The sequence below is a fragment of the Carcharodon carcharias genome, chromosome 3 (genome assembly GCF_017639515.1).
Source record: "Carcharodon carcharias isolate sCarCar2 chromosome 3, sCarCar2.pri, whole genome shotgun sequence".
NCBI classification, from domain to species: Eukaryota; Metazoa; Chordata; class Chondrichthyes; order Lamniformes; family Lamnidae; genus Carcharodon; species Carcharodon carcharias.
Window position 1 is genome coordinate 120396021 of NC_054469.1, and position 27555 is coordinate 120423575.

Genomic DNA, 27555 nt, shown 5'->3' on the forward strand with positions numbered 1-27555 from the left:
AAATGGTCATGCAAAATTTCAAAATTTTAAAGGGAACATTGACTGCATGATCGAGGTGAATATGCAATGATATTCATTTTCCTGACCAGATTAGTTCATTAAACTTCTTCCACCGCTGTATCCAGGTCCACCGCTCAGTGCTGCTGGTCTTCTCAGGTACTTTTAACCATGCCATTTTGGTAACAGCAGTAGGTTTTTTTCACTTGTTTCTTTTACCCTCTTAAGGCAGTAGTTTAAACCAGGATCAGAAAAGTATATGTTATATTACATATATAGCATAACTAGTTAAACTACTTGATATAAATACAAAAATCATCGAATAAAGACTTAGTTCATTTATTTAATTATTTAAGTCTAGTCTCAGATATGGCAAAGCAGGCTGTGTGTTTGCGCTGCAGAATGTGGGAGTTTGTGGATGGTGACAATGCCCTGAGCAAACAAGTCTGCAGGAGATGTCTCCACCATGAAGCTCTCTTGCTCAGAATCATTGGGGAGACCTACTGAATGCTCTGTGGAACATCTCTCTTCAGTCCACAAGCATTACCCGCAGCTTCCTGTCGCTTGTCATTTGAATTCTCCATCCTGCTCCCATTCTGACTTTTTTGTCCTTCGCTTGTGACAGTGTTCCAATGAAACTCAACGCGAGCTCGAGGAACGACAACCTCATCTTTTGACTCAGCACTCGGCAAAATAATATTCCTCCTGGCCCTGACTGCACCTAGTCGTAATTTTAAAAAACATGGAATCTGGGTGCTGGCTTTGCTCTTTGTAAACCCACATTAAATACCCCCTAGCTTCTCCAAATTCTACTTTTGTATTGGTCCTTTCAGTAATTAATTTGAGATCATGTCATGCACATGCATGTCATGCCCACTGCCTGACTTAGAAATGCAGATGGAGCATTTAATCAATCGGCTGTCATAAGTGAATCTATCTCACTAAGTTTTCTTTCAGGTCAGACGCAGAGAGCTCCCCCTGCCCCCAGCCCAACTCAGGATCACAGAATTGTTATAGATTAGAATTGTGTCTGTGCCAGCTCTCCGAATGAGCATTTGAACTATTGTCGCCTTCTCCCCATAACCCTGCATATTCTTCATTTTCAGATAATAATCCAATTCCCTCTTGAATGCTTCAATTGAACCTGCCTCCACCACACTCTCAAGCAGAACTTTCCAATAAAAATAGAATATGCTGAAAACCAACAGGTCAGGGGAAGCATTTATGGAGGGAAGGAGTTGAAGTTTTAAATCTATGGCCTTCATCAGAGCTGAGGAAAAGTAGAAATCTAATCGGTTTTGAACAAGTGAAAGATGTGAGGAGGAAGGGGGAAGAATACACTGTAAAGTTTACCATAGGATGGAGGTAAGAGAGATTAATGGCAAAAGATTTCATGCTACAGAAACCAAATGGATTGGTAATACTTAAAGCAAAGGAACAAAAGATATGTCCAGGTGAGGCATGAATGACTGGATAGCAGCAGTCCAAATGTGAAGTGAAGGAGTATAAGAAACGAGAAAAAAAAAACCAAACATGAAACAAAATAGAGGCAGAGGTTATGATTTGAAATTGTTGAACTCAGTGTTGGATCCTGAGGGCTTACGAGTGCTGAGTCAAAAGATGAGATTGTCGTTCCTCGAGCTTGCGTTGAGTTTCATTGGAACACTCACAAGCAAAGGAAAAAGAAGTCAGAATGGGAGCAGGATGGAGAATTCAAATGACAAGCGACAGGAAGCTGCGGGTAATGCTTGTGGACTGAACAGAAATGTTCCACAGAGCATTCAGTAGGTCTCCCCAATGATTCTGAGCAAGAGAGCTTCAGGATGGAGATATTTCCTGCAGACTTGTTTGCTCAGGGCATTGTCACCATCCACAAACTCCCACATTCTGCAGCGCAAACACACAGCCTGCTTTGCCATATCTGAGACTAGACTTAAATAATTAAATAAATGAACTAAGTCTTTATTCGATGATTTTTTTATTTATATCAAGTAGTTTAACTAGTTATGCTATATATGTAATATAACATATACTTTTCTGATCCTGGTTTAAACTACTGCCTTAAGAGGGTAAAAGAAATCAACCTTAAAACTCACAAACCAATCATCTACCTAATTAATCCCTCTGGAGTTTACCTCCAAGTTCTCGCCGTGTCCCGCTTCTTCTCTCGGACCACTCCTTGTTCTGTAACAGACCAAAGTAATACCTCTTCCCTCCCTGCGCTGAATTTCCTCACTCATGCCAAATTCCGAGTTAAGTACTTCATTTAGCGGCACCCTATTGAGCTAGAATTTGTGCTCATAGTTGTTCTAAATTGTTCATGTTAGTTTGTGAGGCATTTCTGGGGACTGTTCTACTGAAGGAGCAGCCAGAAAGGAGCAGGGCATGGAATAGAGGGTGCAAAGAAAAAACAGTTTTAGTGAGATCGACTTAATGCCCCTGGATGAATTTCCATAAAGGAGAGAAAGACTTTAGTGCCCATGAGAGATCTCAAAGATCCCTTGTGTGGCGTGTTAAGGTAATGGTGACAATGAGTGCTACCTCTCTCAACCCTAGAACTCCAGGCCAGTGCCAGAAAACATTTAAATGACTTGATGGCAGGCAAGGTAGCAGACCAGCCCTCCTTACTTTTCTCTCTTGGGAAACATGGGCACCAATACACTGCATATCCTCCAACATGACTAGCTGCTGGCCACCTGGGAAATAAGCTACTTAAATGAGGAGAAGGAAGGAATTTCCTCCTCACTGAGGACGATAAGGCATCAGACCATACAAGAGTCCCTGGATCAAGATCCCACCCCATGTTTCTATTCTTCATCTCCCTCAAGGCAATCCAAGTATTACTTACTTTCCCACTTTCTGTCTTAGAAATAATATTGGGCCTAAGCTGCTGATATGCTGAACAGTGTGTTGGACATATGAACATACGAATTAGGAGTAGGCCATTCAGTCCCTCTAGCCTGCTCCACCATTCAATAAGACCATGGTTGATCTGATTGTAACCTCCACTCCACATTCCTGCCTACCCCTGATAATCTTTCACCTCCTTGTTAATCAAGAATCTATCTAGCTCAGCTTTGAAAATATTCAAAGACTCTTTTCCTCAAAAGGCAGTGGAAGCATAGTTCCAAAGACTCAAGACCTTCCGAGAGAAAACATTTCTCCTCCTCTCCATCTTAAATGAGCAACCCCCTTATTTTTAAACCCTGACCCTTAGTTCTTGATTATCCCTCAAAAGAAACATGCCCTCCACATCCACTCTGTCAAAACCCCTCAGGACCTTAAAAGATCTCAATCAAGTCACCTCTTACTCTTCTAAACTCCAGTGGATACAAGCCTAACCTGTCCAACCTTTCCTCAGAAGATAATCTGCCCATTCCTGGTATTAGTCAAGTAAATCTTTTCTGAACTGCTTCAAATGGATTTACATCTTTCCTTAAATAAGGAGACCAATACTGTACACAGTACCCCAGATGCGGTCTCAGTAGAACCCTGTGTAACTGAAACATAACCTCCCTACTTTTGTAATCAATTTCCCTCTCAGTAATTGATGACATTCTATTAACTTTCCTAATTAATTGCATACTAACCTTTTGAGATTCATGCACTAGGACACCCAGATTCATCAGAATTTCAGCTCTCTGCAATCTCTCACCATTTAGATAATATGCTTTTTTATTCTTCCTGCCAAAGTGGATGATTTCACATTTGCCCATATTGTACTTGATTTTCCAGATCTTTGCTCACTTACTTAACCTATCTATGTCACTTTGTAGCCTCCTTACGTCTTCTTCACAACCTAACTTCCTAAATATCCTTCTGTCGTCAGCAAATTTAGCAAACATACCTTCGGTACCTTCATTCAAAACATTTATTTAAAGTTTAAAAAGTTGAGGCCCCAGCACTGCCCTCTGTGGCACACCACCCATTACATTCTGTCAATCAGAAAATGACCTATTTATACCTACTCTCCATTTCCTATTAAGTACCCAATATTCTATCCATGCCAATATGTTACCCCCTACAACATGAGCTTTATTTTCCGCAATAACCTTTGATGTGGCACCTCAACTTCCTAATGGATATTTAAGTACAGTACATCCACTGGTTCCCCTATACTCCACAGCACATGTGACTCCTTCAAAGAACTCCAATAAATTGCTTAAACATGGTTTCCCTTTCACAAAACCATGTTGACTCTGCCTGATTACCTTGAATATTTCTAACTGCCCTGCTATAATATCTTCAATAATAGCTTCTAACTTTTTCCCTATGACAGATGTTAAGCTAACTGGTCTGTAGTTTCTTGCTTTCTGTCTCCCTTTTTGAATAAAGGAATTAACGTTTGTTGTTTTCCAATCTAATGGAAGCTTCCCCAAATCTAGTGAGTTTTGGAAAATGAAAACCAATACATCAGCTATCTCACTAGCCATTTCTTTCAAGATCCCCTAGGATGAAGTCCATCAGGACCCAGAGATTTGTCAGCCTGCAGCTCCAACAATTTGCTCAGTACCACTCCCCTGGTGATTGTAATTTTCCTGAGTTCCTCCCTTCCATTTCCTGATTTAGAGCTATTTCTGGGATGCTCCTTGTATTCTCTATATTGAACGCCAATGCAAAATACCTGTTCAATTCAACTGTCATCTCCTTATTTTCCACTAATAATTCCCCAGACTCACTTTCTATAGAACCAATGCTCACTTTATTAACTCTCTTAAATATCTATAGAAACTCTTACTATCCATCTTTATATTTCTAGCTAGCTTCCTCTCATACTTGCATAATAATTTTTCCCTCCTTATTAATCTTTTTGTCATTCTTTGCTGTTATTTATATTCTGTCCAATCTTCTGACCTGCGACCTGCAATTATATGCTTTTTCTTTACGTTTGATACTGTCTTCAACTTTTTTAGTTAAACATGGATGGTGGGTCCTCCCCTTGGAAGTTTTCTTTCTCATTGGAGCGTATCTATTCTGTGTATCCTGAACTTGCCCATCACATCCCCCACTGACTGCTCCCCCTGACTACCCTCCGACCAGACCTGAAGCCATCCCCCAACCTGACAACCCCTCCTGACAAAACCCACCTGCCAGCCGAGCCACTTGACTCACTCACCAACCCACCTGTTCACTAATTCATCACCCACTTATTCACCCATTCACTAACATTCACATTGGACATTTAAACTGACAGCAGCTAGTGCCATAAAAAGATGGGAGGAAGAGGAGGGGTGGGGTGGGAGTGGGGGGAGGTGGTGGTACGCAGCTCCTGTACTGATTTGCTTCGCTGCTCTCTGCATGGATACCTGCCCTGTGAGACCTCTTCTGCATTGTGGATCGGAAGTCTAGTCTTTTTAAACATATCCAGGTAAGTGGATAATTTTCGATCTGATCAGTATTAGACGAAGCAGTTCTGATACAAACAAAAAACTGCGGATGCTGGAAATCCAAAACAAAAACAGAATTACCTGGAAAAACTCAGCAGATCTGGCAGCATCGGCGGAGAAGAAAAGAGTTGACGTTTCGAGTCCTCATGACCCTTCAACAGGACTCGAAACATCAACTCTTTTCTTCTCCGCCAATGCTGCCAGACCTGCTGAGTTTTTCCAGGTAATTCTGTTTTTGTTGAAGCAGTTCTGATGCTGATTGAAAGATTTGGGCCTCTACCTTTTTTGGGAATGAGCTTAAAACAAAGATACATGTTCTCTATAGGTTGGTTGTCTGCTTTACACTGCACCCAGGGATAGCTTATGCTGGAATGGCAAAAATGTCATCCCCAGAGTGGAATACTACATCTTCCCAGTTGCTCTTGCATGGTACAAATAACAATTGTTTTAATATTACAGATAGCTGGAATTTCAAAATTAAAAGCTTTGATCAGATGAGTGGGGGGTGGTGGTCGAAGAGCAAGTGGAGTGAGTGTTGTCAGTTTGCTGATAGAAAATACCACTTTTTATGTTAAAACTGAAATAGTTTACAGACATTAACAGCAGGAATGGCTTCAAAGGTCAAAAAGTATTTGCTACACGTTGTCAAATAGGATTTGACTGTTTTATGCAGATGGTTATTTAACATGGTAGTGATCTCCAGGTGCAAAGTGTCAGGCTGGTGCTGTCTTATTTGTTTTTTATTATTATGGCCTATTTGAATATTTCCAGTTTGGAATAGTTAGATACTAAATTTAGCTCAGAATTGGCAGCAATGGAGTTATTGGTGTTTTTAAGTGATAACTGCTCCATCTGTTGTATGTTAACAGCCAGAACCAAGCAGATGGGACACAAACCACAATCTGTTAAAATATGCTAGAGGTCTTTCTATTGCATTCTGATTTAGAACTGAATTGTATCTTTTTTTTCTGTTACAACACCTTGATTGTTGGTTTCTGGAGCTGGACCATGTCCATTGCTGGGTGGGGTATACTTATAATAATGATTTGATAGGCATTGCTACTTCCATTCGGGTAGGAGTACGAATTTTGCAATTTTGAATTTTCTGTCTTAGAATGATGAACTGTAGATCTTTGAAATTATATTATTTATGAGATATCGTTGCAGATTATTTCTAGAATAGTATTTGTTTTGTAAAAGTAGACAATTAAAATAATGCATTTGTCACTTTGTAATAATGTTGGAGGTTTTAATTAGCTAAAGATTTTAGAAACAGGTAGACGCTGAATTAGACATTTAACTAGACACCTATAACAGTGGCAGTAGGGATTTTCTCCTCATGAACTCCTGGAGTGAAGGGAACCAAATTGTATTCTTTGAAATAAAGTTTGGAAGTATCCATTTTGTGTCCAATATTAGATTAAAATTTAAGTATGTTTTAAGAGTTACAATTCAACAGAATGTAGGATGCACGTTTGAAACTGGGTATTCAGTTTAGGCAATCATGGTGTGAACATGTTGGAATGAACCCTACCACCATATCTGTTCCAGTGTTTTTTTTTTCCTTACACTATACATTATTAGCTTCCTGCTGCTCCCTATCAGTGACCTTCACTCATCATCCAATCCTGTCTCCTTTTTAATGACAATTTCCCCTACATTCATCAATCTGGCAGTTGGTTTCTATATTTCTAGGCTGTAACCAATTAACTACTCATTTTCTCACTACCTCTCCCTTTGTCAGTTTTCTATTGATTACGATTAGTCATTGTTCCTACAACTAGCTATAGTTTCCCATCCCTTGTCTATCCATCATCTAGTTATCTCTTAATTATTTGCTGCCAGTCAGTAAATTAACGTTCTATCCATTTTGCTACATCTCCTCTTCATTTGCCTGAATTTTTGTAACCTTTTTCCTGAGACACTTGATTCTGAAAGAACAGTTTCACTTTTTACAATATGACCAGTGTCCATATTGTGAACGCATTATTATGAACACATATGCAAGTAGATAATTAAGACATGTAGCTTAATTACACAACTGAAACAAGTTAAGAATTATGCAACTTATAATTAGCAGAAGTGGATCTTTATTTATTAAATTTTATTTATGTTTATTCAGTAACTATTAGCTTAATTACATAACAATGTGATGTAATGTTGATCTCTGGAAATCACTTTGGGGGAATTTCAGCACAGGAAGGAATTTTTAATAAATTTAAGTAATCCGGATTTGCTGCAGATTCTTTTCCATTGTGAAATTTCTTCTGCATTTAGCAATATATTTTATCGTATTTGCTCCTACTTGCAGTCTGACCTGCTCCCCCAACACCCTAACCCACTCCCGAAATGCACAAAAAAGGCTGTTAACTCTTTCTGAACCATATCAGTTGAGAACTGAATTCAGCGTTTGTCTACCAAAAGTACCATTGGAATTTTTTTTTTGAAATTAAGTTTTTTTATTTTACATTCCACTCACAATGGCATTCTGCTAGGACCATGTCTGGAACAGCTGTGCTTCAAGAAAATTTAAATGAAGGAAACTATTCCAAAGATCCATGCCACCTGGCAACAATAAGATTTCAATGACAAGCAAGACCGGTAATGTTGTCTGGCTGCTACCTTTCTGGAAAATGTCTCACATTTTATAAGGTGGTTTACCAGAGGAAAACCAATACACAAATATTACAGAGCTACTTCTAAATTAATTCCATACTATAATATCAATGTAAAAGCAGTATTTAGTAAGTAGCTTCTTTCCATTGGTTTTTATACTAAAATAGTACTTTGAAAATATTCTGCAGATTTAAGTAGAGCACCTTTTGAGCCTCACCACTTTAATAATTTAGTTATCAAGTATCTGCATCATTGATTTGGTAGGAGTCTTTACCTTGAGCTGAAAAGTCATAGAATTCAAACTCCATTATTGATTTGAATGTAAAATCCAGGTTGATACCCAGTGCATGAGTAAGGGAGAGCTGCATTGTTAGATTTCCTTGCTATTTTAATGAATTTGAGGCTTTAAATAAAACCTGGGGTTTTTAGAGGTGTAGGCCCTTCAGAGGCTGGGACCTTTTTCCACTCAGGTTGCCAACTCTGGTTAGAGGTATTCCTGGATGCTTGATTACATGATATCTTCTTACATTTACCTTGTTACAATCAGGGAGAGATGATAGGAAAACTTTTCCCTTTTTTCACACCTCTTGGTTGACCACAACAAGATAGGTATTTTGAGAAGGAGTGCTTTTAATCTTTTCAGTGTTGTGACTTCAAAGAATAGACACAAACAAGCTTGCTGGTAAGTTTAAATGTAAAGTATAAATACTCTGGCTACAAGAGCAGGTCAAAGACTAGGAATCTTGCAACGAGTAACTCACCTCCTAACTTCCAAAGCCTATCCAATATCTGGAAGGCACAAGCCAGGAATATGATGGAATAGTCTCCACTTGCCTGGATGAGTGTCACTCCAACAACACTCAAGAAGCTTGACACCATCCAGGACAAAGCAACCTGTTTGATTGCCACCCCATCCAGAAGCATTCACTGCCTCCACCACTGACACACAGTGGCAGCAGTGTGTACCATCTACAAGATGCATTGCAGGAACTCACCAAGGCTCCTTAGACAACACTTTCCAAACCCATGACCACTACCATCTAGAAGGACAAGGGCAACAGGCACATGGGAATACCACCACCTTGAAGTTCCCCTCCAAGCTACACACCATTCTGACTTGGAACTATATTGTAATTCCATCACTGTGACTGGATCAAAATCCTGGAACTCCCTCCCTAACAGCACTGTGGGTGTATCTACACCGCATGGACTGCAATGGTTTAAGAAGGCAGCTCACTACCACTCTCTCAAGGGCAATTAGGGATGGGCAATAAATGTTGGCCTAGCCAGCGAAGCCCACGTCCCAAGAATAAATAAAAAGAAAATGTTTATTTACACAACTGTTGAAAAGTAAACGCAACAAAACACACAGACACCCATACACACAGAAAGATGAGTTCTAGAGATGAAACCTACACTTACATACACTTTGAAGACATGGAGGTGTTGGAAGTTTCTGGGCTTTTGATGCAACATTGTGGCCGAGCTTCTGTTGAGAAGAAATATAATTTTGCAGGTGAAGACAATTTAACCCCTTTCGCTGCCTCAGAGGACCCTCTTTTAGAGGCAGGGCTCTTTTCTTCAGTGCTGGCTGTGATCCCTCTGTGTTGCTGGTCCCAGACTGCCTTGTTGGCTTCCTTTCTGGTTGAATAAGGTATTGACCACCGCCTCAGCTACTTTCGGTCACGTGAGGGCTACATCAACACATCCTGTTGTCCATACAATGGGCATTCAGTTCCTTCCTGAGTCTTTCTTCCATGGCCACTGATTGCTCCTTAGATTCTTTCAATTCACTCGTTAGATCTTCAATCTATTTCTTCAAACTTTCCTTTTCTGCTTTTAAAGTCTTTCATACTGTGTACCTCATCTTTCATATTTTTCAGCATAGATTGAAGTTCAAGAATTCTCACAATTGAGATCCAACATTTCATCAAACTCATCTTCCATATGTGAAAGTTAATTTTCTACATTGAACAGTTTTCCTTTAGCAGAGCCGAATTCCTGTGTGCTATCCTTCAAGCTCACATTCTTTAATTTTTCTGAGACTCTTCACGTTGCTTTGACAGAATTTCTACTTTCTCTTGCTACTGCTCAACATCTTGACATTCTAGATTCTTGATTTTCATCTCAACTATGTCATTTTTCAGCAACCCAATGGTTCTCAGTACATTTGAGACATCCAGTGCTTTTTCTTCCAGCTTCTTGAGCTTCATCGTCGGATTTATATCTTTCTATCTTACTTTTGTCTTTTCTTTTTCTGCCTGTAGCTCTGTCCTTGTCCTTCATTTTGGTTTCACTGTTAGCCAGGTCTCTTTCCAGCAAAGTCCTAACTTGTTTCAGTTGTGTAATTGTGCTACATGACTTCATTATCTACTTGCAGCTTGGAATGTTCCTTCCTTCCAGCTGGCTCTTCAGCCTCTTGTATCTTTTGGCTTCCTCCTTGAATATAGTACATTGCTGAATCATCTCTGCCAACTGGTTCTTCAATTCTGACAGCATCTGCAGAGAGGAATACAGTTAACGTTTCGAGTCCATATGACTCTTCATCAGAACTGAGGAAAAATAGAAATGAGGTAAAATATAAGCTGCTTAAGGGGGGTGGGACAGGTAGAGCTAGATAAAGGCCAGTGATAGGTGGAGGCAAAGAAGAGATTGCCAAAGATGTCATAGACAAAAGGACAAAGAGGTGAGGTATTGATGGTGGTGATATTAGCTAAGAAATGTGCTAATGATGACATTAAGGATAGAAACAGGACGAGCAAGTGACAGATAGCCCTAGTGGATGTGGGGTGGGGGGAAGGGATCGAAATAGGCTAAAAGGTGGAGATGAAACAAAGGATGGGAATTCATTTAAAAATAATGGAAATAGATGGGAAAAGAAAAATATATTTAAAAAATATAAATGATTAGAAAAAGTAGGATCGGAAAGTGGGTGGGGATGGAGGAAAGGGTTCAGGATCTGAAGTTGTTGAACTCAATATTAAGTCCAGCAGGCTGTAAAATGCCTAGTTGGAAGATGAGGTGCTGTTCCTCCAGTTTGCGTTAAGCTTCCTGGAACATTGCAGCAGGCCATGGATGGACATGTGGGCATAAGAGCAGGGTGGTGTGTAGAAATGGCAAGCGACAGGGAGGTTTGGGTCATGCTTGCAGACAGACCGAAGGTGTTCTGCAAAGCGGTCACCCGGTCTGTGTTTGGTGTCTCCAATGTAGAGGAGACCGCATTGGGAGCAGCGAATGCAGTAGACTAAATTAAGGGAAGTGCAAATGAAGTGCTGCTTCACTTGAAAGGAGTGTTTGGGCTTTTGGACAGTGAGGAGAGGGGAAGTAAAGGGGCAGGTGTTGTACCTTCTGCGGTTGCATGGGAAGGTGCCGTGGGAGGGGGTTGAGGTGTAGGGGGTGATGGAGGAGTGGACCAGGTTGTCCCGGAGGGAACGATCCCTGCGAATGCTGCCAGGGGAGTGGAGGGAAGATGTGTTTGTTGGTGATATCATGCTGGAGTTGGTGGAAGTGGCGGAGGATGATCCTTTGAATGCGGAGGCTAGTAGGATGATAAAAGAGGACAAGGGGGACCCTTTCATGGTTCTGGGAGGGAGAGTAAGGTGTGAGGGCGGATGCGCGGGGGATGGGCTGGACATGGTTGAGGGCCCTGTCAACCACCGTGGGTGGAAAACCTCGATTAAGGAAGAAGGAATACATGTCAGAGGAACCATTTTGGAAGGTGGCATCATCAGAACAGATGCAATGGAGGCAAAGGAACTGAGAGAATGGGATGGAGGCCTTACAGGAAGTGAAGGTCCAGACAAGAGCATGAAGTGGCACCGAAGCAGTCATCAATGTACCAGAGAAAGAGTTATGGGAGGGGGCCTGAGTAGGACTGGAACAAGGAATGTTCCACATACCCCATAAAGAGACAGGCATAACTGGAGCCCATGCAGGTACCCATAGCCACACTTTTTATTTGGAGGAAGTGAGATGAGTTTAAGGAGAAATTATTCAGTGAGAGAACAAGTTCAGCCAGATGTAGGAGAGTGGTAGTGGATGGTATCCACATGGGCCCCAGTTATGCCTGTCTCTTTATGGGGTATGTGGAACATTCCTTGTTCCAGTCCTACTCAGGCCCCATCCCACAACTCTTTCTCCAGTACATCGATGACTGCTTCCGTGCCGCTTTGTACTCTCGTCTGGACCTCGAAAAATTTATTAATTTTATTTCCAATTCCCACCCCTCCATCATTTGCACATGGTTCATCACTGATGCTTCCTTGACCTCTGTCTCAATTTCTGGTGATAGACTGTCCACCAGTATTCATTACAAGCCTACCAACTCCCACAGCTACCTCGACTACAGCTCCTCACACCCCGCTTCCTGTAAGGACTCCATCCCATTCTCTCAGTTCCTTCGCTCCCGTCGCATCTGTTCTGATGATGCCACTTTCCAAAACAGTTCCTCTGACATGTCTTCCTTAACCACGATTTTCCACCCACGGTGGTTGACAGGGCCCTCAACTGTGTCCGGCCCATCTCCTGCGCATCCACCCTCACGCCTTCTCCTCCCTCCCAGAAACATGATAGGGTCCCCCTTCTCCTCACTTATCACCCCACCAACCTCTGCATTCAAAGGATCATCCTCCGCCAACTCCAGCATGATGCCACCACCAAACACATCTTCTCTTCACCATCCCCCCAGCAGCATTCCGCAGGGATCGTTCTCTTCGGGGCAACCTGGTCCTCTCCTCCATCACTCCCTACACCTCAACCCCTTCCCATGGCACCTTCACATGCAACTGCAGAAGGTGCAACACCTGCCCCTTCCCCCCTCCACACCATCCAAGGGCCCAAACACTCCTTTCAAGTGAAGCAGCACTTCACTTGCACTTCCCTCAATTTAGTCTACTGCATTTGCATCTCCCAATGCGGTCTCTTGTATACTGGAGAGGCCAAACGCAGACTGGGTGATTGCTTTGCGGAACACCTTCGGTCTTTCCACAAGCATGACCCAAACCTCCCTGTCACTTGCCATTTCATCACACCACCCTGCTCTCATGCCCACATGTCTGTCCTTGGCCTGCTGCAATGTTCCAGTGAAGCTCAATGCAAACTGGAGGAACAGCACCTCATCTTCTGACTAGGCACTTTACAGCCTGCCTGACTTAATATTGAGTTCAACAACTTCAGATCATGAATCCTCTCCTCCATCCCCACCCCCTTTCCGATCCCCTTTTTCTAATCATTTATATTTTTTAAATATATTCTTTTCCCAACAATTCCATTATTTTTAAATGTATTCCCATCCAATGTTTCATCTCCACCTTTTAGCCTATTTCCATCCCTTCCCCTCACCCCATCCCCACTAGGGCTTGCTCATCCTGCTTTCTACCCTTAATGTCACCAGTAGCACATTTCTTATCTAATATCACCACCATCAACATCCCTTTGTCCTTTTATCTCTGACATCTTTGGCAATCTCTCCTTCAACTCCACCTATCACTGGCCCTCTATCCAGCTCTACCTGTCCCACCCCCTCAACCAGCTTATATTTCACCTCATTTCTATTTTTCATCAGTTCTGATGAAGAGTCATACGGACTCAAAACATTAACTGTATTCCTCTCCACAGATGCTGTCAGATCTGCTGAGTTTTTTCAGCTATTTTTATTTTTGTTTCAGATTTCCATCATCCGCAGCATTTTGCTTTTATCTTGGTTCTTCAATTCGTTCAGAGTAACATTAAATTCATCTTGCTTCTTTTCGTAATTTTCCAGAGGAGGAAACTTTGACCTGAGGGATCCTTGTAGCAAGTGAAGGTCCTTCAACAGGTTTTCCTTTTCTTTGCGAAGCTCAATTGCTTTGTATCAAGTTTTCTTGTAATTCAACAGTCTCCTTGAGTTTCTTCTTCTGTTCTTCCATTCTGCTGTGTCAGACAGTCTTCAGTTCTTTATGCTGCTATAGGGTTAGGTCCTCCTGCATTTAATCTTGAAGGAGAATCAGCTGTTCTTTCAGGTGTTTATTTTCTTGTTGACCTTTTGCCAACTCACGCTGCATTTCAATGCATTGCTTTGTCGCTACTGATAGCTCCAAAGCTACTTTTGCTGAAGTAATATTCGACTTTTTTTTTTGCTCCTCATGTTTTTCCAGGGCTATGTGTTCACTCTTCAAAGAGTCGTTCAGGGCAGTGACTTCTTTGGCACCCTTTCTCTCTGCTGTTGTGCTTGGCTGTAATTCTGGTTGAGGTCTTCAAACTCAGCTTTGATATGACCCCTGCCCAACCCTGGAGCCTTCTGTCACTCCAGCCCTGGAGCCTCCTGCCGCGCAACCCTCTCCCCCAAGCCCCCACGAGCCCTGGAGCCTCCTGCCCCTTTGGTGATTGGTTTGGGGCATTCTAGACCTTTTAATGTCTGCGTTCTCCACAACTTGGAGTTTTAAATATTTTTCGCCGTCCTTTAATATCTCACCAAACGTGGTTGAGGCTTCATATTCTTTGATTATATGTAAAACAGAGGTGGATAGGTACTTGGTAAGCAAGCAGGTGATAGGTTATTGTGGGTAGGTGGGATGCAGATTTCAGGTTGCTATCAGATCATCCATGATCGTATTAAATGACAGAGCAGGCTCGAGGGACTGAATGGCTTATTTCTGTGTCTTCTTCGTATGTTCGTATCCAAACCTTGTGATAGGATTACTTCATCTGCAGATACACCAAACAAGTATAAAAACATATTAACTTGTATTTTTTCTGATTTCTTTTTTAATTCTGATGTATTCCTGCAATCTAAACATTTTCTCCACCAGGAGTCCCAATTTTGGGTCTGATTTAGCCCTTGCCTTAGCCTAAACTAGCCTGGTAGTTTTAATTTACCATCTATGGCCATTTTTCATAATAGGCAGATACTCCTTTAAATTATTTTCCTGTCTGTTCAAAATGGCTCCACAGCTGCTCTCAGTTCTTCCCGCGCTTTGTCGGCTTTTGGCAGGCTCCCACTGCACCAACAGGGCCTTGTTTTTCAAACTAATCAATGTCAAAACAAGCTGTTTGGGCAGTTACCTGCTCCTCTAAGCCTGAGAATTAACTGGAAGGCGATTTGTTCTAACTCTGCCTGCCTGTTTAGAAAAACCTTTTTTTCCCCTTGAGCCCACCTTGGCCACCACATGTTATGGCAGCAGCCGTGGACCTGTTGCTACAGCTTTCCTGCTGCTGTGGTCTGGATGTGCTGATCCTGATTGCTGCCTATTTTAAAAGGTAATTTTAGCTTTTTTACTGTCTTTTGCTCACCCTTCTTGTGATTTAGTTAGATCTCGACTCTGCATTCACTCAGGTTCTTCTTGTCATCTGCACAGTGAATCCTCTTGCTTTTCAGCCTTTTTTTTTCCCCATTTTGATTTTGCTCAGCCTTTTGTGATCTGGCCAGGCCCTCTGACTCTGCCTCCGATCAGGTCTATCTTTTCATCTGCCCAATGAATTCTTCCGCCTTCCAGCCTTTTTTCCCTTTTTTGAATTTTACTCAGCCGTTTTTGATTTAGCCTCGGTCCCTTGAGTCTGTGTTAGATCAGGTCTGGCAGTGGGCCTCCACCTGCCCTTCTGGAGTCCTTCAGCCTCCACATCTGCAATGGAATATTTTTTGGCTGATCTCCATCTGTGTCTTCAATTTCTTTTTAGGTGATCTCCAACTATGTCTTCAATTTAGGCACACCTTGCTCAAGTCAGGCTTTGCTTTCTTTAGTTTTTCAAGCTTTGAGAATCTTGGTTCCTTCCCCAGTTTCTCTGGGATTTTGGGGTCCACCCTTCATTGCCTCCATGTTGTAAGGTTGTTTGGTGCCTCACTAAGAGGCCTCGAGGCTTGTATTATTAAAGGTAAACCAGGTATTGGTAAGTCATAACTGCATACATATCTAAAGTACTGCCATTCTTAGATGCTGTCTCCATACACAGTCTGCCATTATGTGACTCTCTACAGAATACCGTGGGCAGTACTGTTCTACAGTTCCACATTATCTCTTGCTCTGCCTGAACACCGCTATATTACAGAGTCCACTGTCCAATTATCTTTACAGACATGTGACCGTCATAACCTTAAAAAGGCAAAGTCCCCCATAGTTGAGTATCTTTGCTTGTGATTTAATGCCAGAAGCTATTGTGTGAGAAGCTCCGAAAACCAGGAGGCCGCCTGCAAGTTGATGATGAAGGAAACAGAGGGTGAGGAAGAGAGGAACCTGATGGTTGGTGGGGGTGAGGGGATGGGGGTTGCAGCCAGAGGTGATAGAAACTTTGATTCTGCCAGCAATTAGCAAAACTCTCTGAATTTCATTCATAATTAGTAACAATACTGGTAACTCATTTTCCCCTCGAGTCAATCTGTACTTGGAACTTACACATCAAAGCTGGCAGGGACACACTGACTTGAACCAAACCGACAGATCACAAAGGGTAGCAAACTCCCTGCTTGAAGCATGCCTCAAAGGGCACATTGTCCTAAACTCAGCTCAACAACATTTCTAAGCCATTCCCTTGTCTTGTACTTAAAGGAATGTTTTCATAGAATGATAGAAGTTACAGCACACAAGGAAGCCATGCAGCCCCAGTGCTGTGTCCTGTACCTCCATTCCCCAAAAATCCTCCTTTTCAAATATTTATCCCATTACCTTTTAAGTGATGTTCTGATCTCTATCGCAATCAGTTCTTCTAATACAGCATCCTACTCATTTCACAAACTATTTCTTCCATCTCCTTTGGCTTTCCAGTGAGAATTCTCAGCCTCGATCCTTTTGTTGTTATTTTGCCCAGCATTAGAACAATCTTTCATTTTGCCCACAATGAAGTCTGATTTTCACTCACCTTGTTACTAGCTGTTCCTCTTGCTTCCACTACCTTATTGCTGCTGCTTCCAGCTCTGTAGGAAATGCTAGATTGTATGTCTACACATTATGCATTCTCCCCTTCCTACTACTCTCTGGTCTCCCTTTGTTGTACATGCCTTTAAGGGGTAGCAGCACACCATTGTAGTATAAGGATGTTCGGCAAAACAATTGTTAATGTGGGACTAGAGAACAGTACTGCCCACTAGTAAGGTTGTTTGGTGCCTCACTAAGAGGCCTCGAGGCTTGTATTGTTAAAGGTAAACCAGGTACTGGTAAATCATAACTATATACATATCCAAGGTACTGCCGTTCTTAGATGCTGTCTCCGTACACAGTCTGCCATTATGTGACTCTCTACAGAATACTTTGGGCAGTACTGTTCTCCAGTTCCCCATTATCCCTTGCTCTGCCTGAACACCCTTATACTACAGAGTCCACTGTGCAATTATCTTTACAGGCATGTGATCGTCATAACCTTAAAAAGGCAAAGTCCCCATAGTTGAGTATCTTTGCTTGTGATTTAATGCCAGAAGCTATTGTGTGAGAAGCTCTGAAAACCAGGAGGCCGCCTGCAAGTTGATGATGAAGAAAACAGAGGGTGAAGAAGGGAGGAACCTGATGGTTGGTGGGGGGAGGGGATGGGGATTGCAGCCAGAGGTGATAGAAACTTTGATTCTGCCAGCAATTAGCAAAACTCTCTGAATTTCATTCATAATTAGTAGTACTGGTGTGGAGAATTATATGATAGTTGACTGCTGGAGTAGAGTCTGGAAAGAGCCAGCATGGAGGCAGCATCCATGCAAGACAGTACCTGGGATATGTATCCAGTTATGGGTTAACAATAAATGGGTTATGTTTAAACATACAAGTCTACAGACCTCTTAATGAGACACAATGAACCTTTACAACACCCTCTTTCTCGTAGGGTCGAGCTGCTACTACAGCAAAAGAGTTAAGGGGCAAAATTTGCACACGTGCAGCTCACAGTAGTGCATGGATAATTTACGTCCTATTCCATGTGACTGTTGAATAGTAATTCCAGTTTATACTGAGTTTCTACTCCATAGTGTCTGCTATGTCGTTCCCACTGCAATCTGAGGCCTCTCCATGTCTGCGCTCACCAATGCAATCCCCAGGGAAGATTTCAAGTGCTCAATGAGAGTTGTGTTTTACCAATGCCAAATGATATGCAAATGTTATGACAATGTAATTTATGGAAGAGATAGCACTGGAGCATATACTTAGGTGCAACTGTTTTTTCTTGGGTGCAAAACCATCCTATGGATGAGACATTAAACCCAGATCTCGTCTGTTCAGGTCATTATGGCTGAATTTAAAGCAGAGCAGAAAGTTCACTTGGGATCCCAGCCAACATTCTTCCTTCATCCAACAGTATTAAAATGTATTTTCTGGACTTGCATTTGCTGCCGTGGGGTTTGTTTACATAGCAATAACTATTTCTGAGTAATACAATGATTGCAAAGCGCTTTGGGATGGCCTGAATTGTTCTTTATCAACTTAGTGTTTTTCACATTCCTGTGAGTTAAAAGTAATAGGTGTTCTGCTGGTAAAATAGAATTCCTACTGGAGCAGACATTAATGCAGAATTAACCAAGTGGCACTGGCCTAATAACGCAACAGCACAGATTCAAGTGAGGTATTAAGGGAATATAGGAAATAATAATTTCTGCAAAGCACCCACTCCCCAGTAGCATTCTGCTTGTTATTGTGTCATAGTGTTGCTGAAAGCCAAACTAAACTGAAATGTCTTTCTTCATTATCAGCCTCTGCTTATTTCTCATTCTCTAATCCTTTGTTTCCTTCACTCTGTCTTCCTGTTTGTTTCCAGCAGGTTGTCTTCCTCCTTCCCTTTCAGTATGTATGCAAATGCACACAAATATATGTCTGTGTCTCTGTCTGTGATTGGTATGCTGTTGTTAATTCTATATTTCTGCCTGCTCTGTATCTCCCTGCCACTAGGCTGTGTGAGGAGTAAGCAGAAATGGTAAAGCCTTCCTACAGTTGAGAGACAGCATGTATTAGGTAATCAGGATCGTGGTACTGAGTTAGGAGCAAGCTGAGGAGATAGTATGGAGTTGGTGTTGGTGAACAGGGCAGAACAGAATTGCATTGGAAACAACGAGCCTTCTGGGTTAGAAAGTATAGTCTTTCCCATATGGACATAAAGTGCAACCCAATACTGATGATATTGTGAAAATTAGAGCAATATGCTTTTTAGAAAATAAAATTTCTCTGCCTTCAGGACTTCATTACTCCAGCACAACTACTAGTGTTCCTAAAGCGCCTTATATGTAAAATTGACTCAAAAGTAGTTAAATTAAGGTGAAAAAGAAATAGCTAACAGTGGGCAGGATGAAGGGTAAAATATAGAGAGCTAAGGCAGGGTGATAAAGGCATGGTCGAAGAGAAGAGGTTTTTAAAAGTGGGGATGATGTGAACAATGCAAAATGAATATATAGGAGACAGAGGAAGCAATGAAGAGAGAATTAGGCTAGAATTTCCAGAGGACAGAAGTGTATTGGATAAATGAGTGGCTTATCAGTGGAGTGGATATAGTGGGGGGAAAGGCAAAACTTGTACCTTGAGGAGTAGAGGATGCAAGCTATGATAAAGACGTGGTTTATGTCGGTGGAGGAAAGCAGTTTTGGAGTGAAATTGAGGGAGGAAGATGAGTTTGCTTTATAGAGAGAAATCTGTATAGTCTGAAGAAACAACTAGGAGCTTGATGGAGCCAAAGCAAAAGGAACATGAATCACAGAAGCACACAGTGCAGAAGAGGCCCTTCAGCCCATCGAGTCTGCACCGACACATAAAAAACACCTGACCTACCTACTGAATCCCATTTACCAGCACTTGGCCCATAGCCTTGAATGTTATGACGTGCCAAGTGCTCATCCAGTTACTTTTTAAAGGATGTCCATGCCCTCATAATCTTGTACACCTCGATCAGGTCGCCCCCTCAGTCTTCTGTGCTCCAACGAAAACAACCCAAATCTATCCAACCTCTCTTCATAACTTAAATGTTTCATCCTAGGCAACATCCTGGTGAATCTCCTCTGCACCGCCTCCAGTGCAATCACACCCTTCCTATAATGTGGTGACCAGACTGCACACAGTACTCCAGCTGTGACCTCACCAAGGTTCTATACAACTCCAACATGACCTCCCTACTTTTGTAATTTATACCTCGATTGATAAAGGCAAGCGTCCCATATGCCTTTTTCACCACCCCACTAACATGCCTCTCCGCCTTCAGAGATTTATGGACACACATGCCAAGGTCCCTTTGTTCCTCAGAACTTCCTAGTGTCATGCCGTTAATTGAATACTTCCTTGTCAAATTACTTCTACCAAAGTATATCACCTCACACTTTACAGGGTTAAATTCCGTCTGCCACATGGATGATGACCAGACTTGAAAAGAATAGCTTTAATCTTGGTGGTTAAATTATAAATGGGTTGTATATTTTTTAGAAGTAGGTGTGGTAATATAGCAATATTAGTTCTTCAATTTGTTTGTATGGGGAGGGAGAGCCACAAATTGCTACTGTCACCCAAGGTGACAAAAGCCAGAGCTGGGCCAGGAGTGTCAGTGAATTTTACCTGGAGCTTATTTATATCTGTTTTCAGAAGGGCTTACTGGTGTGTAGTATAGATAATTGACTGTACCATGGTACATGTGATATTGTGTATTGTGATCTTGTATGTTTCCAGAGGTGTATGGCAATAGCTTGATGTATGTGGTGGTATAGAAAATAGCATAAAACTGTGCTAGGGATGATTTTATCAACTGCATTTTAGACTGTTGTATATTTTAAGTTAGTATATATCCAGTGAGTAAATAAAGTATAATTGCACATTCAAAGTAAAGAATTGACACAAGTATTGGCAGCAAGAGGAGTGGAACCAATTTCTCTGTAGTGTAATTGTGAATGAAAGATTTGGAAAAGAGATCGAAATGTTCCACCGTTGAGAACAGCTGTTCAGAATAGATAAATTTTCAACTGCTGTTTTAATGATTTTTACATTACAGAATTAATTATTGGGAAGGAGAATCCTATTCTCCTTAGCAGGCTGTTTGATTTTAAAATACAAAGGAAACATCCAAGAGGCCCCCTCTGCCTGTGAAAGTTGAGCATTACTGGAAGCTAATATCTCAATGTGCCTTGAGCTGTCATCAATGTGCCAGACAGAAGAATTGCTCACACAAACATATATCAAGCATATCAGTTTTCTGCTGGCTTTTGCAAGTATGTAATTATTGGAGGTTATATTAAATGATTGGCAGCCTGAAATAATATTTGTGCTCAAGGGGAACAATAGATTGATAGGACTCGATCAATTTTCTTCGAATTATGATGTTTTAGTTTATAAGCTGGTTTATTCATGAGGCATTATACTCCAGTAATTAGCTGGTGGTTGCAGCCAACAGCATTTGATTTTGGAACCATTCAATTTACTCAAAAATTTACTGTTGAACTGTATTGCAGCTAATTCATAAGGACATATCTGTTTTCTTTCACAGAGGAGTAGAGGACAGAAACGAAAAAGGGGAACCAGCTCTGATGGAGAAAAAGCTGAGGTTTGTGCTTAGTCTGGAAAACAGATTATTTTTATCTAAGAATATTATGTATATTATGTCTGGAATGTCATTTTTATTATTGTTTCCTAGGAACCAATTCCTCCTAGAGCAAGGCGGCGACGACAGACCTCATTACAGAAAAGACCAAAATCAGAAGATCTGAGAACAGAATGTGCTACATGTAAAAGTCCTGGAGACAATGAAAATTTAGTCAGGTAGCTGTTTTATGAGCTTTGCTGCTGCTGCTTAAATTTCTGGCTTCATTAGTACTTAATTATAGCCATAAATGAAGTAAATTGGTATGCAGCAACCTGTTAAAAATCTGATTCTGTGTAGGAACATTACTTTGCAAAAGTAGATTGATTCTGTTTATTGAACTGCCACACACATTTACACTATGGATTTTGATGCAGTTAAGTAGGATAATCTTTTTTTACTCCTATAGGAAGATTAATTCTTCTTTGTCAGGTTGGTCGTCAATGTAGTATAACAACAGGTCACAAAGATAAACAAACAGTAATCCAATTGGAGTATTTAAGAGTTCTGCATTAAGTAAAGCCCATTCAGAGTAACAAATAATCAATGGGTCAGTTTGTTTCTGACATCTAGTCACATTGATCTTTAATTCAGCACATAAAATGCTTGCCATTTTCCCCTGTGGGAAGTTGCAGATGAGTTTAATGAGAAAAAACATACAAAAGCATTTGAAACATATTCTGAAATACCATTACCAATGTTGAGAGTACTACTTGGGGCTTCCCTAACAAGCTGGTAGATGAAGACAGCACCATATGTAGCACCAAGCATTATAAATCCGAATATTCCAGGTTTCATACCTGGCTTGTGTAAAGTTACTTAAAGATCTCAGCCAAGACAGTTGGCCTGAGTGTTTCTGCACTAAGGTGGGAAGAAAAAAATATTTGCAGTGATCAGTGTTCAGTGAATTCTGCTGGGAAGTGGCATCAGCTGAAAGCAGGATTGAGCTTAATTTGTGGTTCTCTTTACAGTCAAATAACCTGACAACATTCACTCTCTTTCCTGAGCAGGGACAATAGCCATTTTAAGAAAAATGCAAAGGACCATTAGTGCGTGTATAACTGCACCCCAAAAAGAATCGGCGGGGGGAGGGTGGTGGTAGGGGAAATTAAGCATTCTATGTAATGAGATTAAGCAAAATTCCAGAAAATGCTTTCACAATATTAAATTCTTAACTTGCATGGAGTTGTTGGATAATTTATCCAAATGTGATGAAGTGATAAAGTCAAAGTAATGCTTATTTTGTTGTGATGCTTTTATTATTCTTGGATCTGCTATTGTAAAAAGTCGGCTAGAATCAACATATATTCAAAGGCTTGGTTATAGAATACACAAGGTCTTACCTGATGTTTAGCTCCTTATTGAGACAGAATATTGTTCTTCAGTAGAAGCAGTTGCAAAAAATTAACTGATGATTTTAAAGAAATTCAGTGATCCTTGCTGAGGATGTGTCATCATCGAGGTTGGATGAAAACTGGCTTGTAGACCCTTTCACTGTCTAGGCATGCACATGAAAAGTGTGTTATAGATAGGACTGTTATTGTCCATGAAACCATAATTCAGCACAAGAGAAATAAGGGTATCAAATTGAGGTAAAATATGTATAATGGATAATGAATTTTTTTGGCCATTTCAATAATGTGCTGTAATCTTGTTCAGGACCCTTAATGTTTAAAGAAAATTCCAAACACTCTGCAGTTAACTGACAGAACTATGCCACAAGATTTCACCTTTTTAAACAAAAACAAACTTGACTGTATATAAAAATTAAACAAAGTAAGCACAATTAACTTAACACTATAGTTTATAATTACTTATGCTAGGAACTTAGTTCTGCTTTTTACTTCCCTTCCCCCTCCCCAAACCAAGAATTCCCTTATAGGTTGCAAGAATCTTGAAGGTTCATTCAGCTTAAGGACCACCCAGGATATGTCACAGCCCTCCAAAAGTCACTTTAATTCTCCTCTGTGTTCTAGCTAGTCTACAGGATAATATTTTATGGGGATCCTTCCATTAATTTATTGGCTAAGTAGCCCTCCATCTTTTATTTAATACCACACAACTGTGGATGCCTCTGCTCCTTGTTCTGGTTGCCATCTCCCTTCACTTCCAAGGAACTGTGCTGACTGCTTTCTGCCCCAAGGTTCTGTGAGTACCATTGTAGATGTCCTTCTCTAGCTACAAGCTAGGCAAGTCTTCCAGCTGCTTTTTCCCTCACAAAATTCAAACTCAGCTTGAGCCCACCCGCATTCCAACAGTGAACGATAAAGTTAATATTTTCTCTGCTTAAAGCACAGGGCTGACTAACAATCATCCCCTGTTGGCGCTCTCAATACAGTAAAATGCAGTCTACACCAAAGCAAAACTGCAACTGCCTGCTTTGTGAGCAAAGCCCAGGTAACTTTAAAAAAAAAAAAGAACTTTCTACCCCCACAGCCCATCTCGGCGATAATGTGCCATGCTTTGAGATGGCCTCAAACAGAAATGCAAACCAATTACCTTACCTACAACACAACTCTTCGATTATGTAACCCATATCTCTAATTGAGATTTATGACCCCCTTTCTCAGAATTACTAACTTTTAGCTTCTATAGAGATAATGATAAACACCCTGGCTTTACCAAGAGCCCAGAAATAGGTCATCCATTGTTAAATATTTACACTTCTAACTCTGACCTTGAAGCTAAGCATAGGTCACTTTGAACTGTAATTTATTCCAGGCTTGTTTGAATTGCATTCACTTCAGGTCTGCCCATCAACTTCTCAATTAGATGCCCCGACTGGACAGTTTGACAATAAAAACTTTAATTCCTATAATTAAAAGTTGTGGGATCTTGCTGTGCATACTTGACAATAGTGATCATACTTCAAAATACCTAACTGGCTGTAAAGCACTCTGAGACAACCTAAGGGCTGTGGCAAAATGCATATACCTTATTTTCTTTCTTTCAAACAATAAACACTTGCAGTTACCTTATTTACTTTTGCAATAGCTCGTGACACAGGCCGTTTACCTTCAAATTCATTCACAGACATTCAGTTCCTGCTTTCACTTAGTAATTTGGAGCACATAACTCTGCATGATGTACATGTGTTCCTTACAAACACATGTATCTTTGTGACAACTACTAATTTGTGGACTACTTCTTCAACACTTTCATCCAGAATATTGATAGATGGCAAAGAACAACAATTCCAATACTGATCCAAGCAGGACTCCAACAGTAACCAGAACCACTTTCAAAAGTAACCACTTTCTGTTTGAGAATGCAACCAGTATTTTATCCAAGCCAAAATCTGTCTGCTAATACTACAGAGTGACCTTATTTAATAGGCTATTGTGTACCACCTATCAAAGGCTTTTTGGAAATGAGCAGACACCATGTCAACTGGGCTAACACCTATACCCAGCAAATCAGTGACTACCTCAAAAAATTCAATGCTTGTAAGATGGGACCTTTTTCTGTAGCCAGGTTGAGATTCTGTAATAACCTCTTCATTGTTAAGATGATATACTATATCACCAATCATTCCTTTTTACAATTTAGATATAATTTGCTTAATTTATAACTTATATATTAAGTTAAGTTAATAGACCTACAATTTCCCGGCTTTAACTTAGAGCCCTGTTTAATAACAAGCCTCTCTTCAGTCTATGCGAACAATTTCAGACCCCAGCCAACTGTTAAACGTATGCTTAGTTTTGTTTTTATATCTGTATGCTTAGTTGTATGGCTTTGTTGTTCTCTTAAAATACCAGATGAATACTTCGCTTTTCTGAAATTCGTGAATTATGCCATTAATTTTTCAAAATTTATCTGGCTTCCGCCATTCATAATTGTTACAGTAATAGATTAATCAAAATTATGACTCAATCACTCATTCAGTAGAATAGAGGATTCAAGCTTTGAACCTTTTCTGTGCTGAATTTGAATAATGGATACATGAATTGCCAGAATTTTGAGGGAATCAGTAGCACAGAAGATGAGGCACTGACTTATTTTCCCCTTGGGCATTATTTTGAATCCAGGCACCAGTCTTCACTTTTCTATCTGTTGGTCGTTAGGCTTGTATGCAAATTGTGTTTGGGCCGTTCATTGTGGGCATCGAACACAATATAAATCTGCCCCTAACAACGCTAAATTGTCAACCTAATTCAGTGGCTAAAGAATTGAAGTGTGTGAATTGGAACAGTTTCAACCAAGTTAATAGAAGCTGCTGTACTCAGAGTAGGGCTGATGTATTTTGCTGCTCTATAGTAGAGGGAGCTTATCTTCTCTGTTTACTTTATGCTGTATCTGGATCATGCATATTCAGTTTCACTAGGTGAAGGTAAGCTGCATTGCACTGTTGTGTTTGTATTTAGAGTGAATCTGTAACTTTTTGAGATTCTTTCTTGCCCTAAGATTGTGCATCAATCAAAGGTGACGACATCTGATTTCCTTGCCAGGCTGTAATGTAGGTTATCACGAGTAGAGACAAAGCAACAAAGTTATAGTTTTTAAAAAAATTAAATTTGAAAGAAAGTTGTAATCGAGAAAAAAAATAAAACTAATTATATATTCAGCAATTTATGCTGAATACTTAAGATCCTAAAGAGCCTCCGAGTTGGCCAAGATTGGATCTTAAGCTACATTATCAATTTATCCCCCATTTAGTGCAAGACATCATCTTAGTAAAGGAGTTGAAGTGCTTGCTAGGAATGGCTGCCCAGAGGATTGTTAAGGGGATGATTGACAAGTAAATTGCCTGCTAGCAGTCATTAAAGACATTACAAAGCATCTTGGTGAGTAACGCTTCATTTAATAACTTCTAACAATGACCAGCAACAAGCTGAGGATTTTTTGTTCATGCTTAGCTTTTATTGTTCACTTGCTGCTAGAAAGTGGCTGTCTACACTGTTTGAAGAGGATTTTTTAAACACATCAAAGACTCTCTGGCACACTTTGTCAAGACTTCACCAATATTCTATGAATATTTTTCCTTGACATTTTCTCAGGACTCCACCTAAAAAGAGTGAGTGCTGTGTTACTCTACCTCACTGCTCACCTTATGGAAGTCACCTTGAAAAAGGGAATGGAGTTGACGTTTCGAGTCCTCATGACTCTCTGTTCTGTTGAAGAGTCATGAGGACTCGAAACGTCAACTCTTCTTCTCCGCCGATGCTGCCAGACCTGCTGAGTTTTTCCAGATAATTCTGTTTTTGTTTTGGATTTCCAGCATCCACGGTTTTTTTTATATGAAAAAGGGAATGTTTGGTCATGGGCAATTTACTAGAGGCCTACCTTGCTTTGCATGTGAAATAGGAGGAGGAGATGAGGCAAGCAAAGCAGCACAGCTACTGCAAGAGAGAGGGACAGGAGTATTCTCAGCAGGAGGCACAATCCACTAAGGGAGCATTGTTCTTGCATTTACATGACTTAACACTGGCGCACCAGGTGGCTGTGCTTTAGGGAGGTCATTACTGAGATCTTTGGCCTTGTGGAACAGAAACTCAGGCGTTGCACCACAACCAGGACAGCATTGCCTGTGGCAGTTAAGGTCACAGCAGCACTTAATTTTTATGCAACTGGAACTTCTCCTTTAGTTGGCTGCTAAAGTTCCATTTTCTCTGAGGAATGGCTGTATATTATTCTCAACACAAAAACAGAATTACCTGGAAAAACTCAGCAGGTCTGGCAGCATCGGCGGAGAAGAAAAGAGTTGACGTTTCGAGTCCTCATGACCCTTCGACAGAACTTGAGTTTGAGTCCAAGAAAGAGCTGAAATATAAGCTGGTTTAAGGTGTGTGTGTGGGGGGCGGAGAGATAGAGAGACAGAGAGGTGGAGGGGGGGCTGCGGGGGGTGTGTGGTTGTAGGGACAAACAAGCAGTGATAGAAGCAGATCATCAAAAGATGTCAACGACAATAGTGATAGAAGCAGATCATTCTCTGTTGTCAGAGAAGACCAGAGGCAGAGAGCTGTAGGATTGTGGATGCCATTGACTGCACCTGCCATGTGGACCACTCATTTAAACTCAGGTGTTCGGGAGTAGGAAGAAATTTCATTACTTCAATGTACAG

General features: G+C 40.9%; 1 protein-coding gene across 12 annotated transcripts in view; it reads left to right on the plus strand.

Moving 5' to 3' along the window:
• phf14 (PHD finger protein 14) overlaps nucleotides 1-27555 on the plus strand; it is a 309934-nt gene that overhangs the window by 173453 nt on the left and 108926 nt on the right. For 10 of the 12 annotated variants that reach the window (XR_005942595.1, XM_041183757.1, XM_041183760.1 and 7 more), the window contains 2 exons: nucleotides 21399-21455; nucleotides 21546-21670. Coding sequence is in view for 9 of the 12 variants with exons in the window: in XM_041183757.1 (XP_041039691.1) it covers nucleotides 21399-21455; nucleotides 21546-21670 (182 nt within the window). In the remaining 3 variants the exon portion in view is untranslated. Of the gene's footprint in view, nucleotides 1-21398; nucleotides 21456-21545; nucleotides 21671-26150; nucleotides 26279-27555 lie in introns of all 12 variants that reach the window. The other 2 variants (XR_005942597.1, XR_005942596.1) reach the window with 1 other exon arrangement.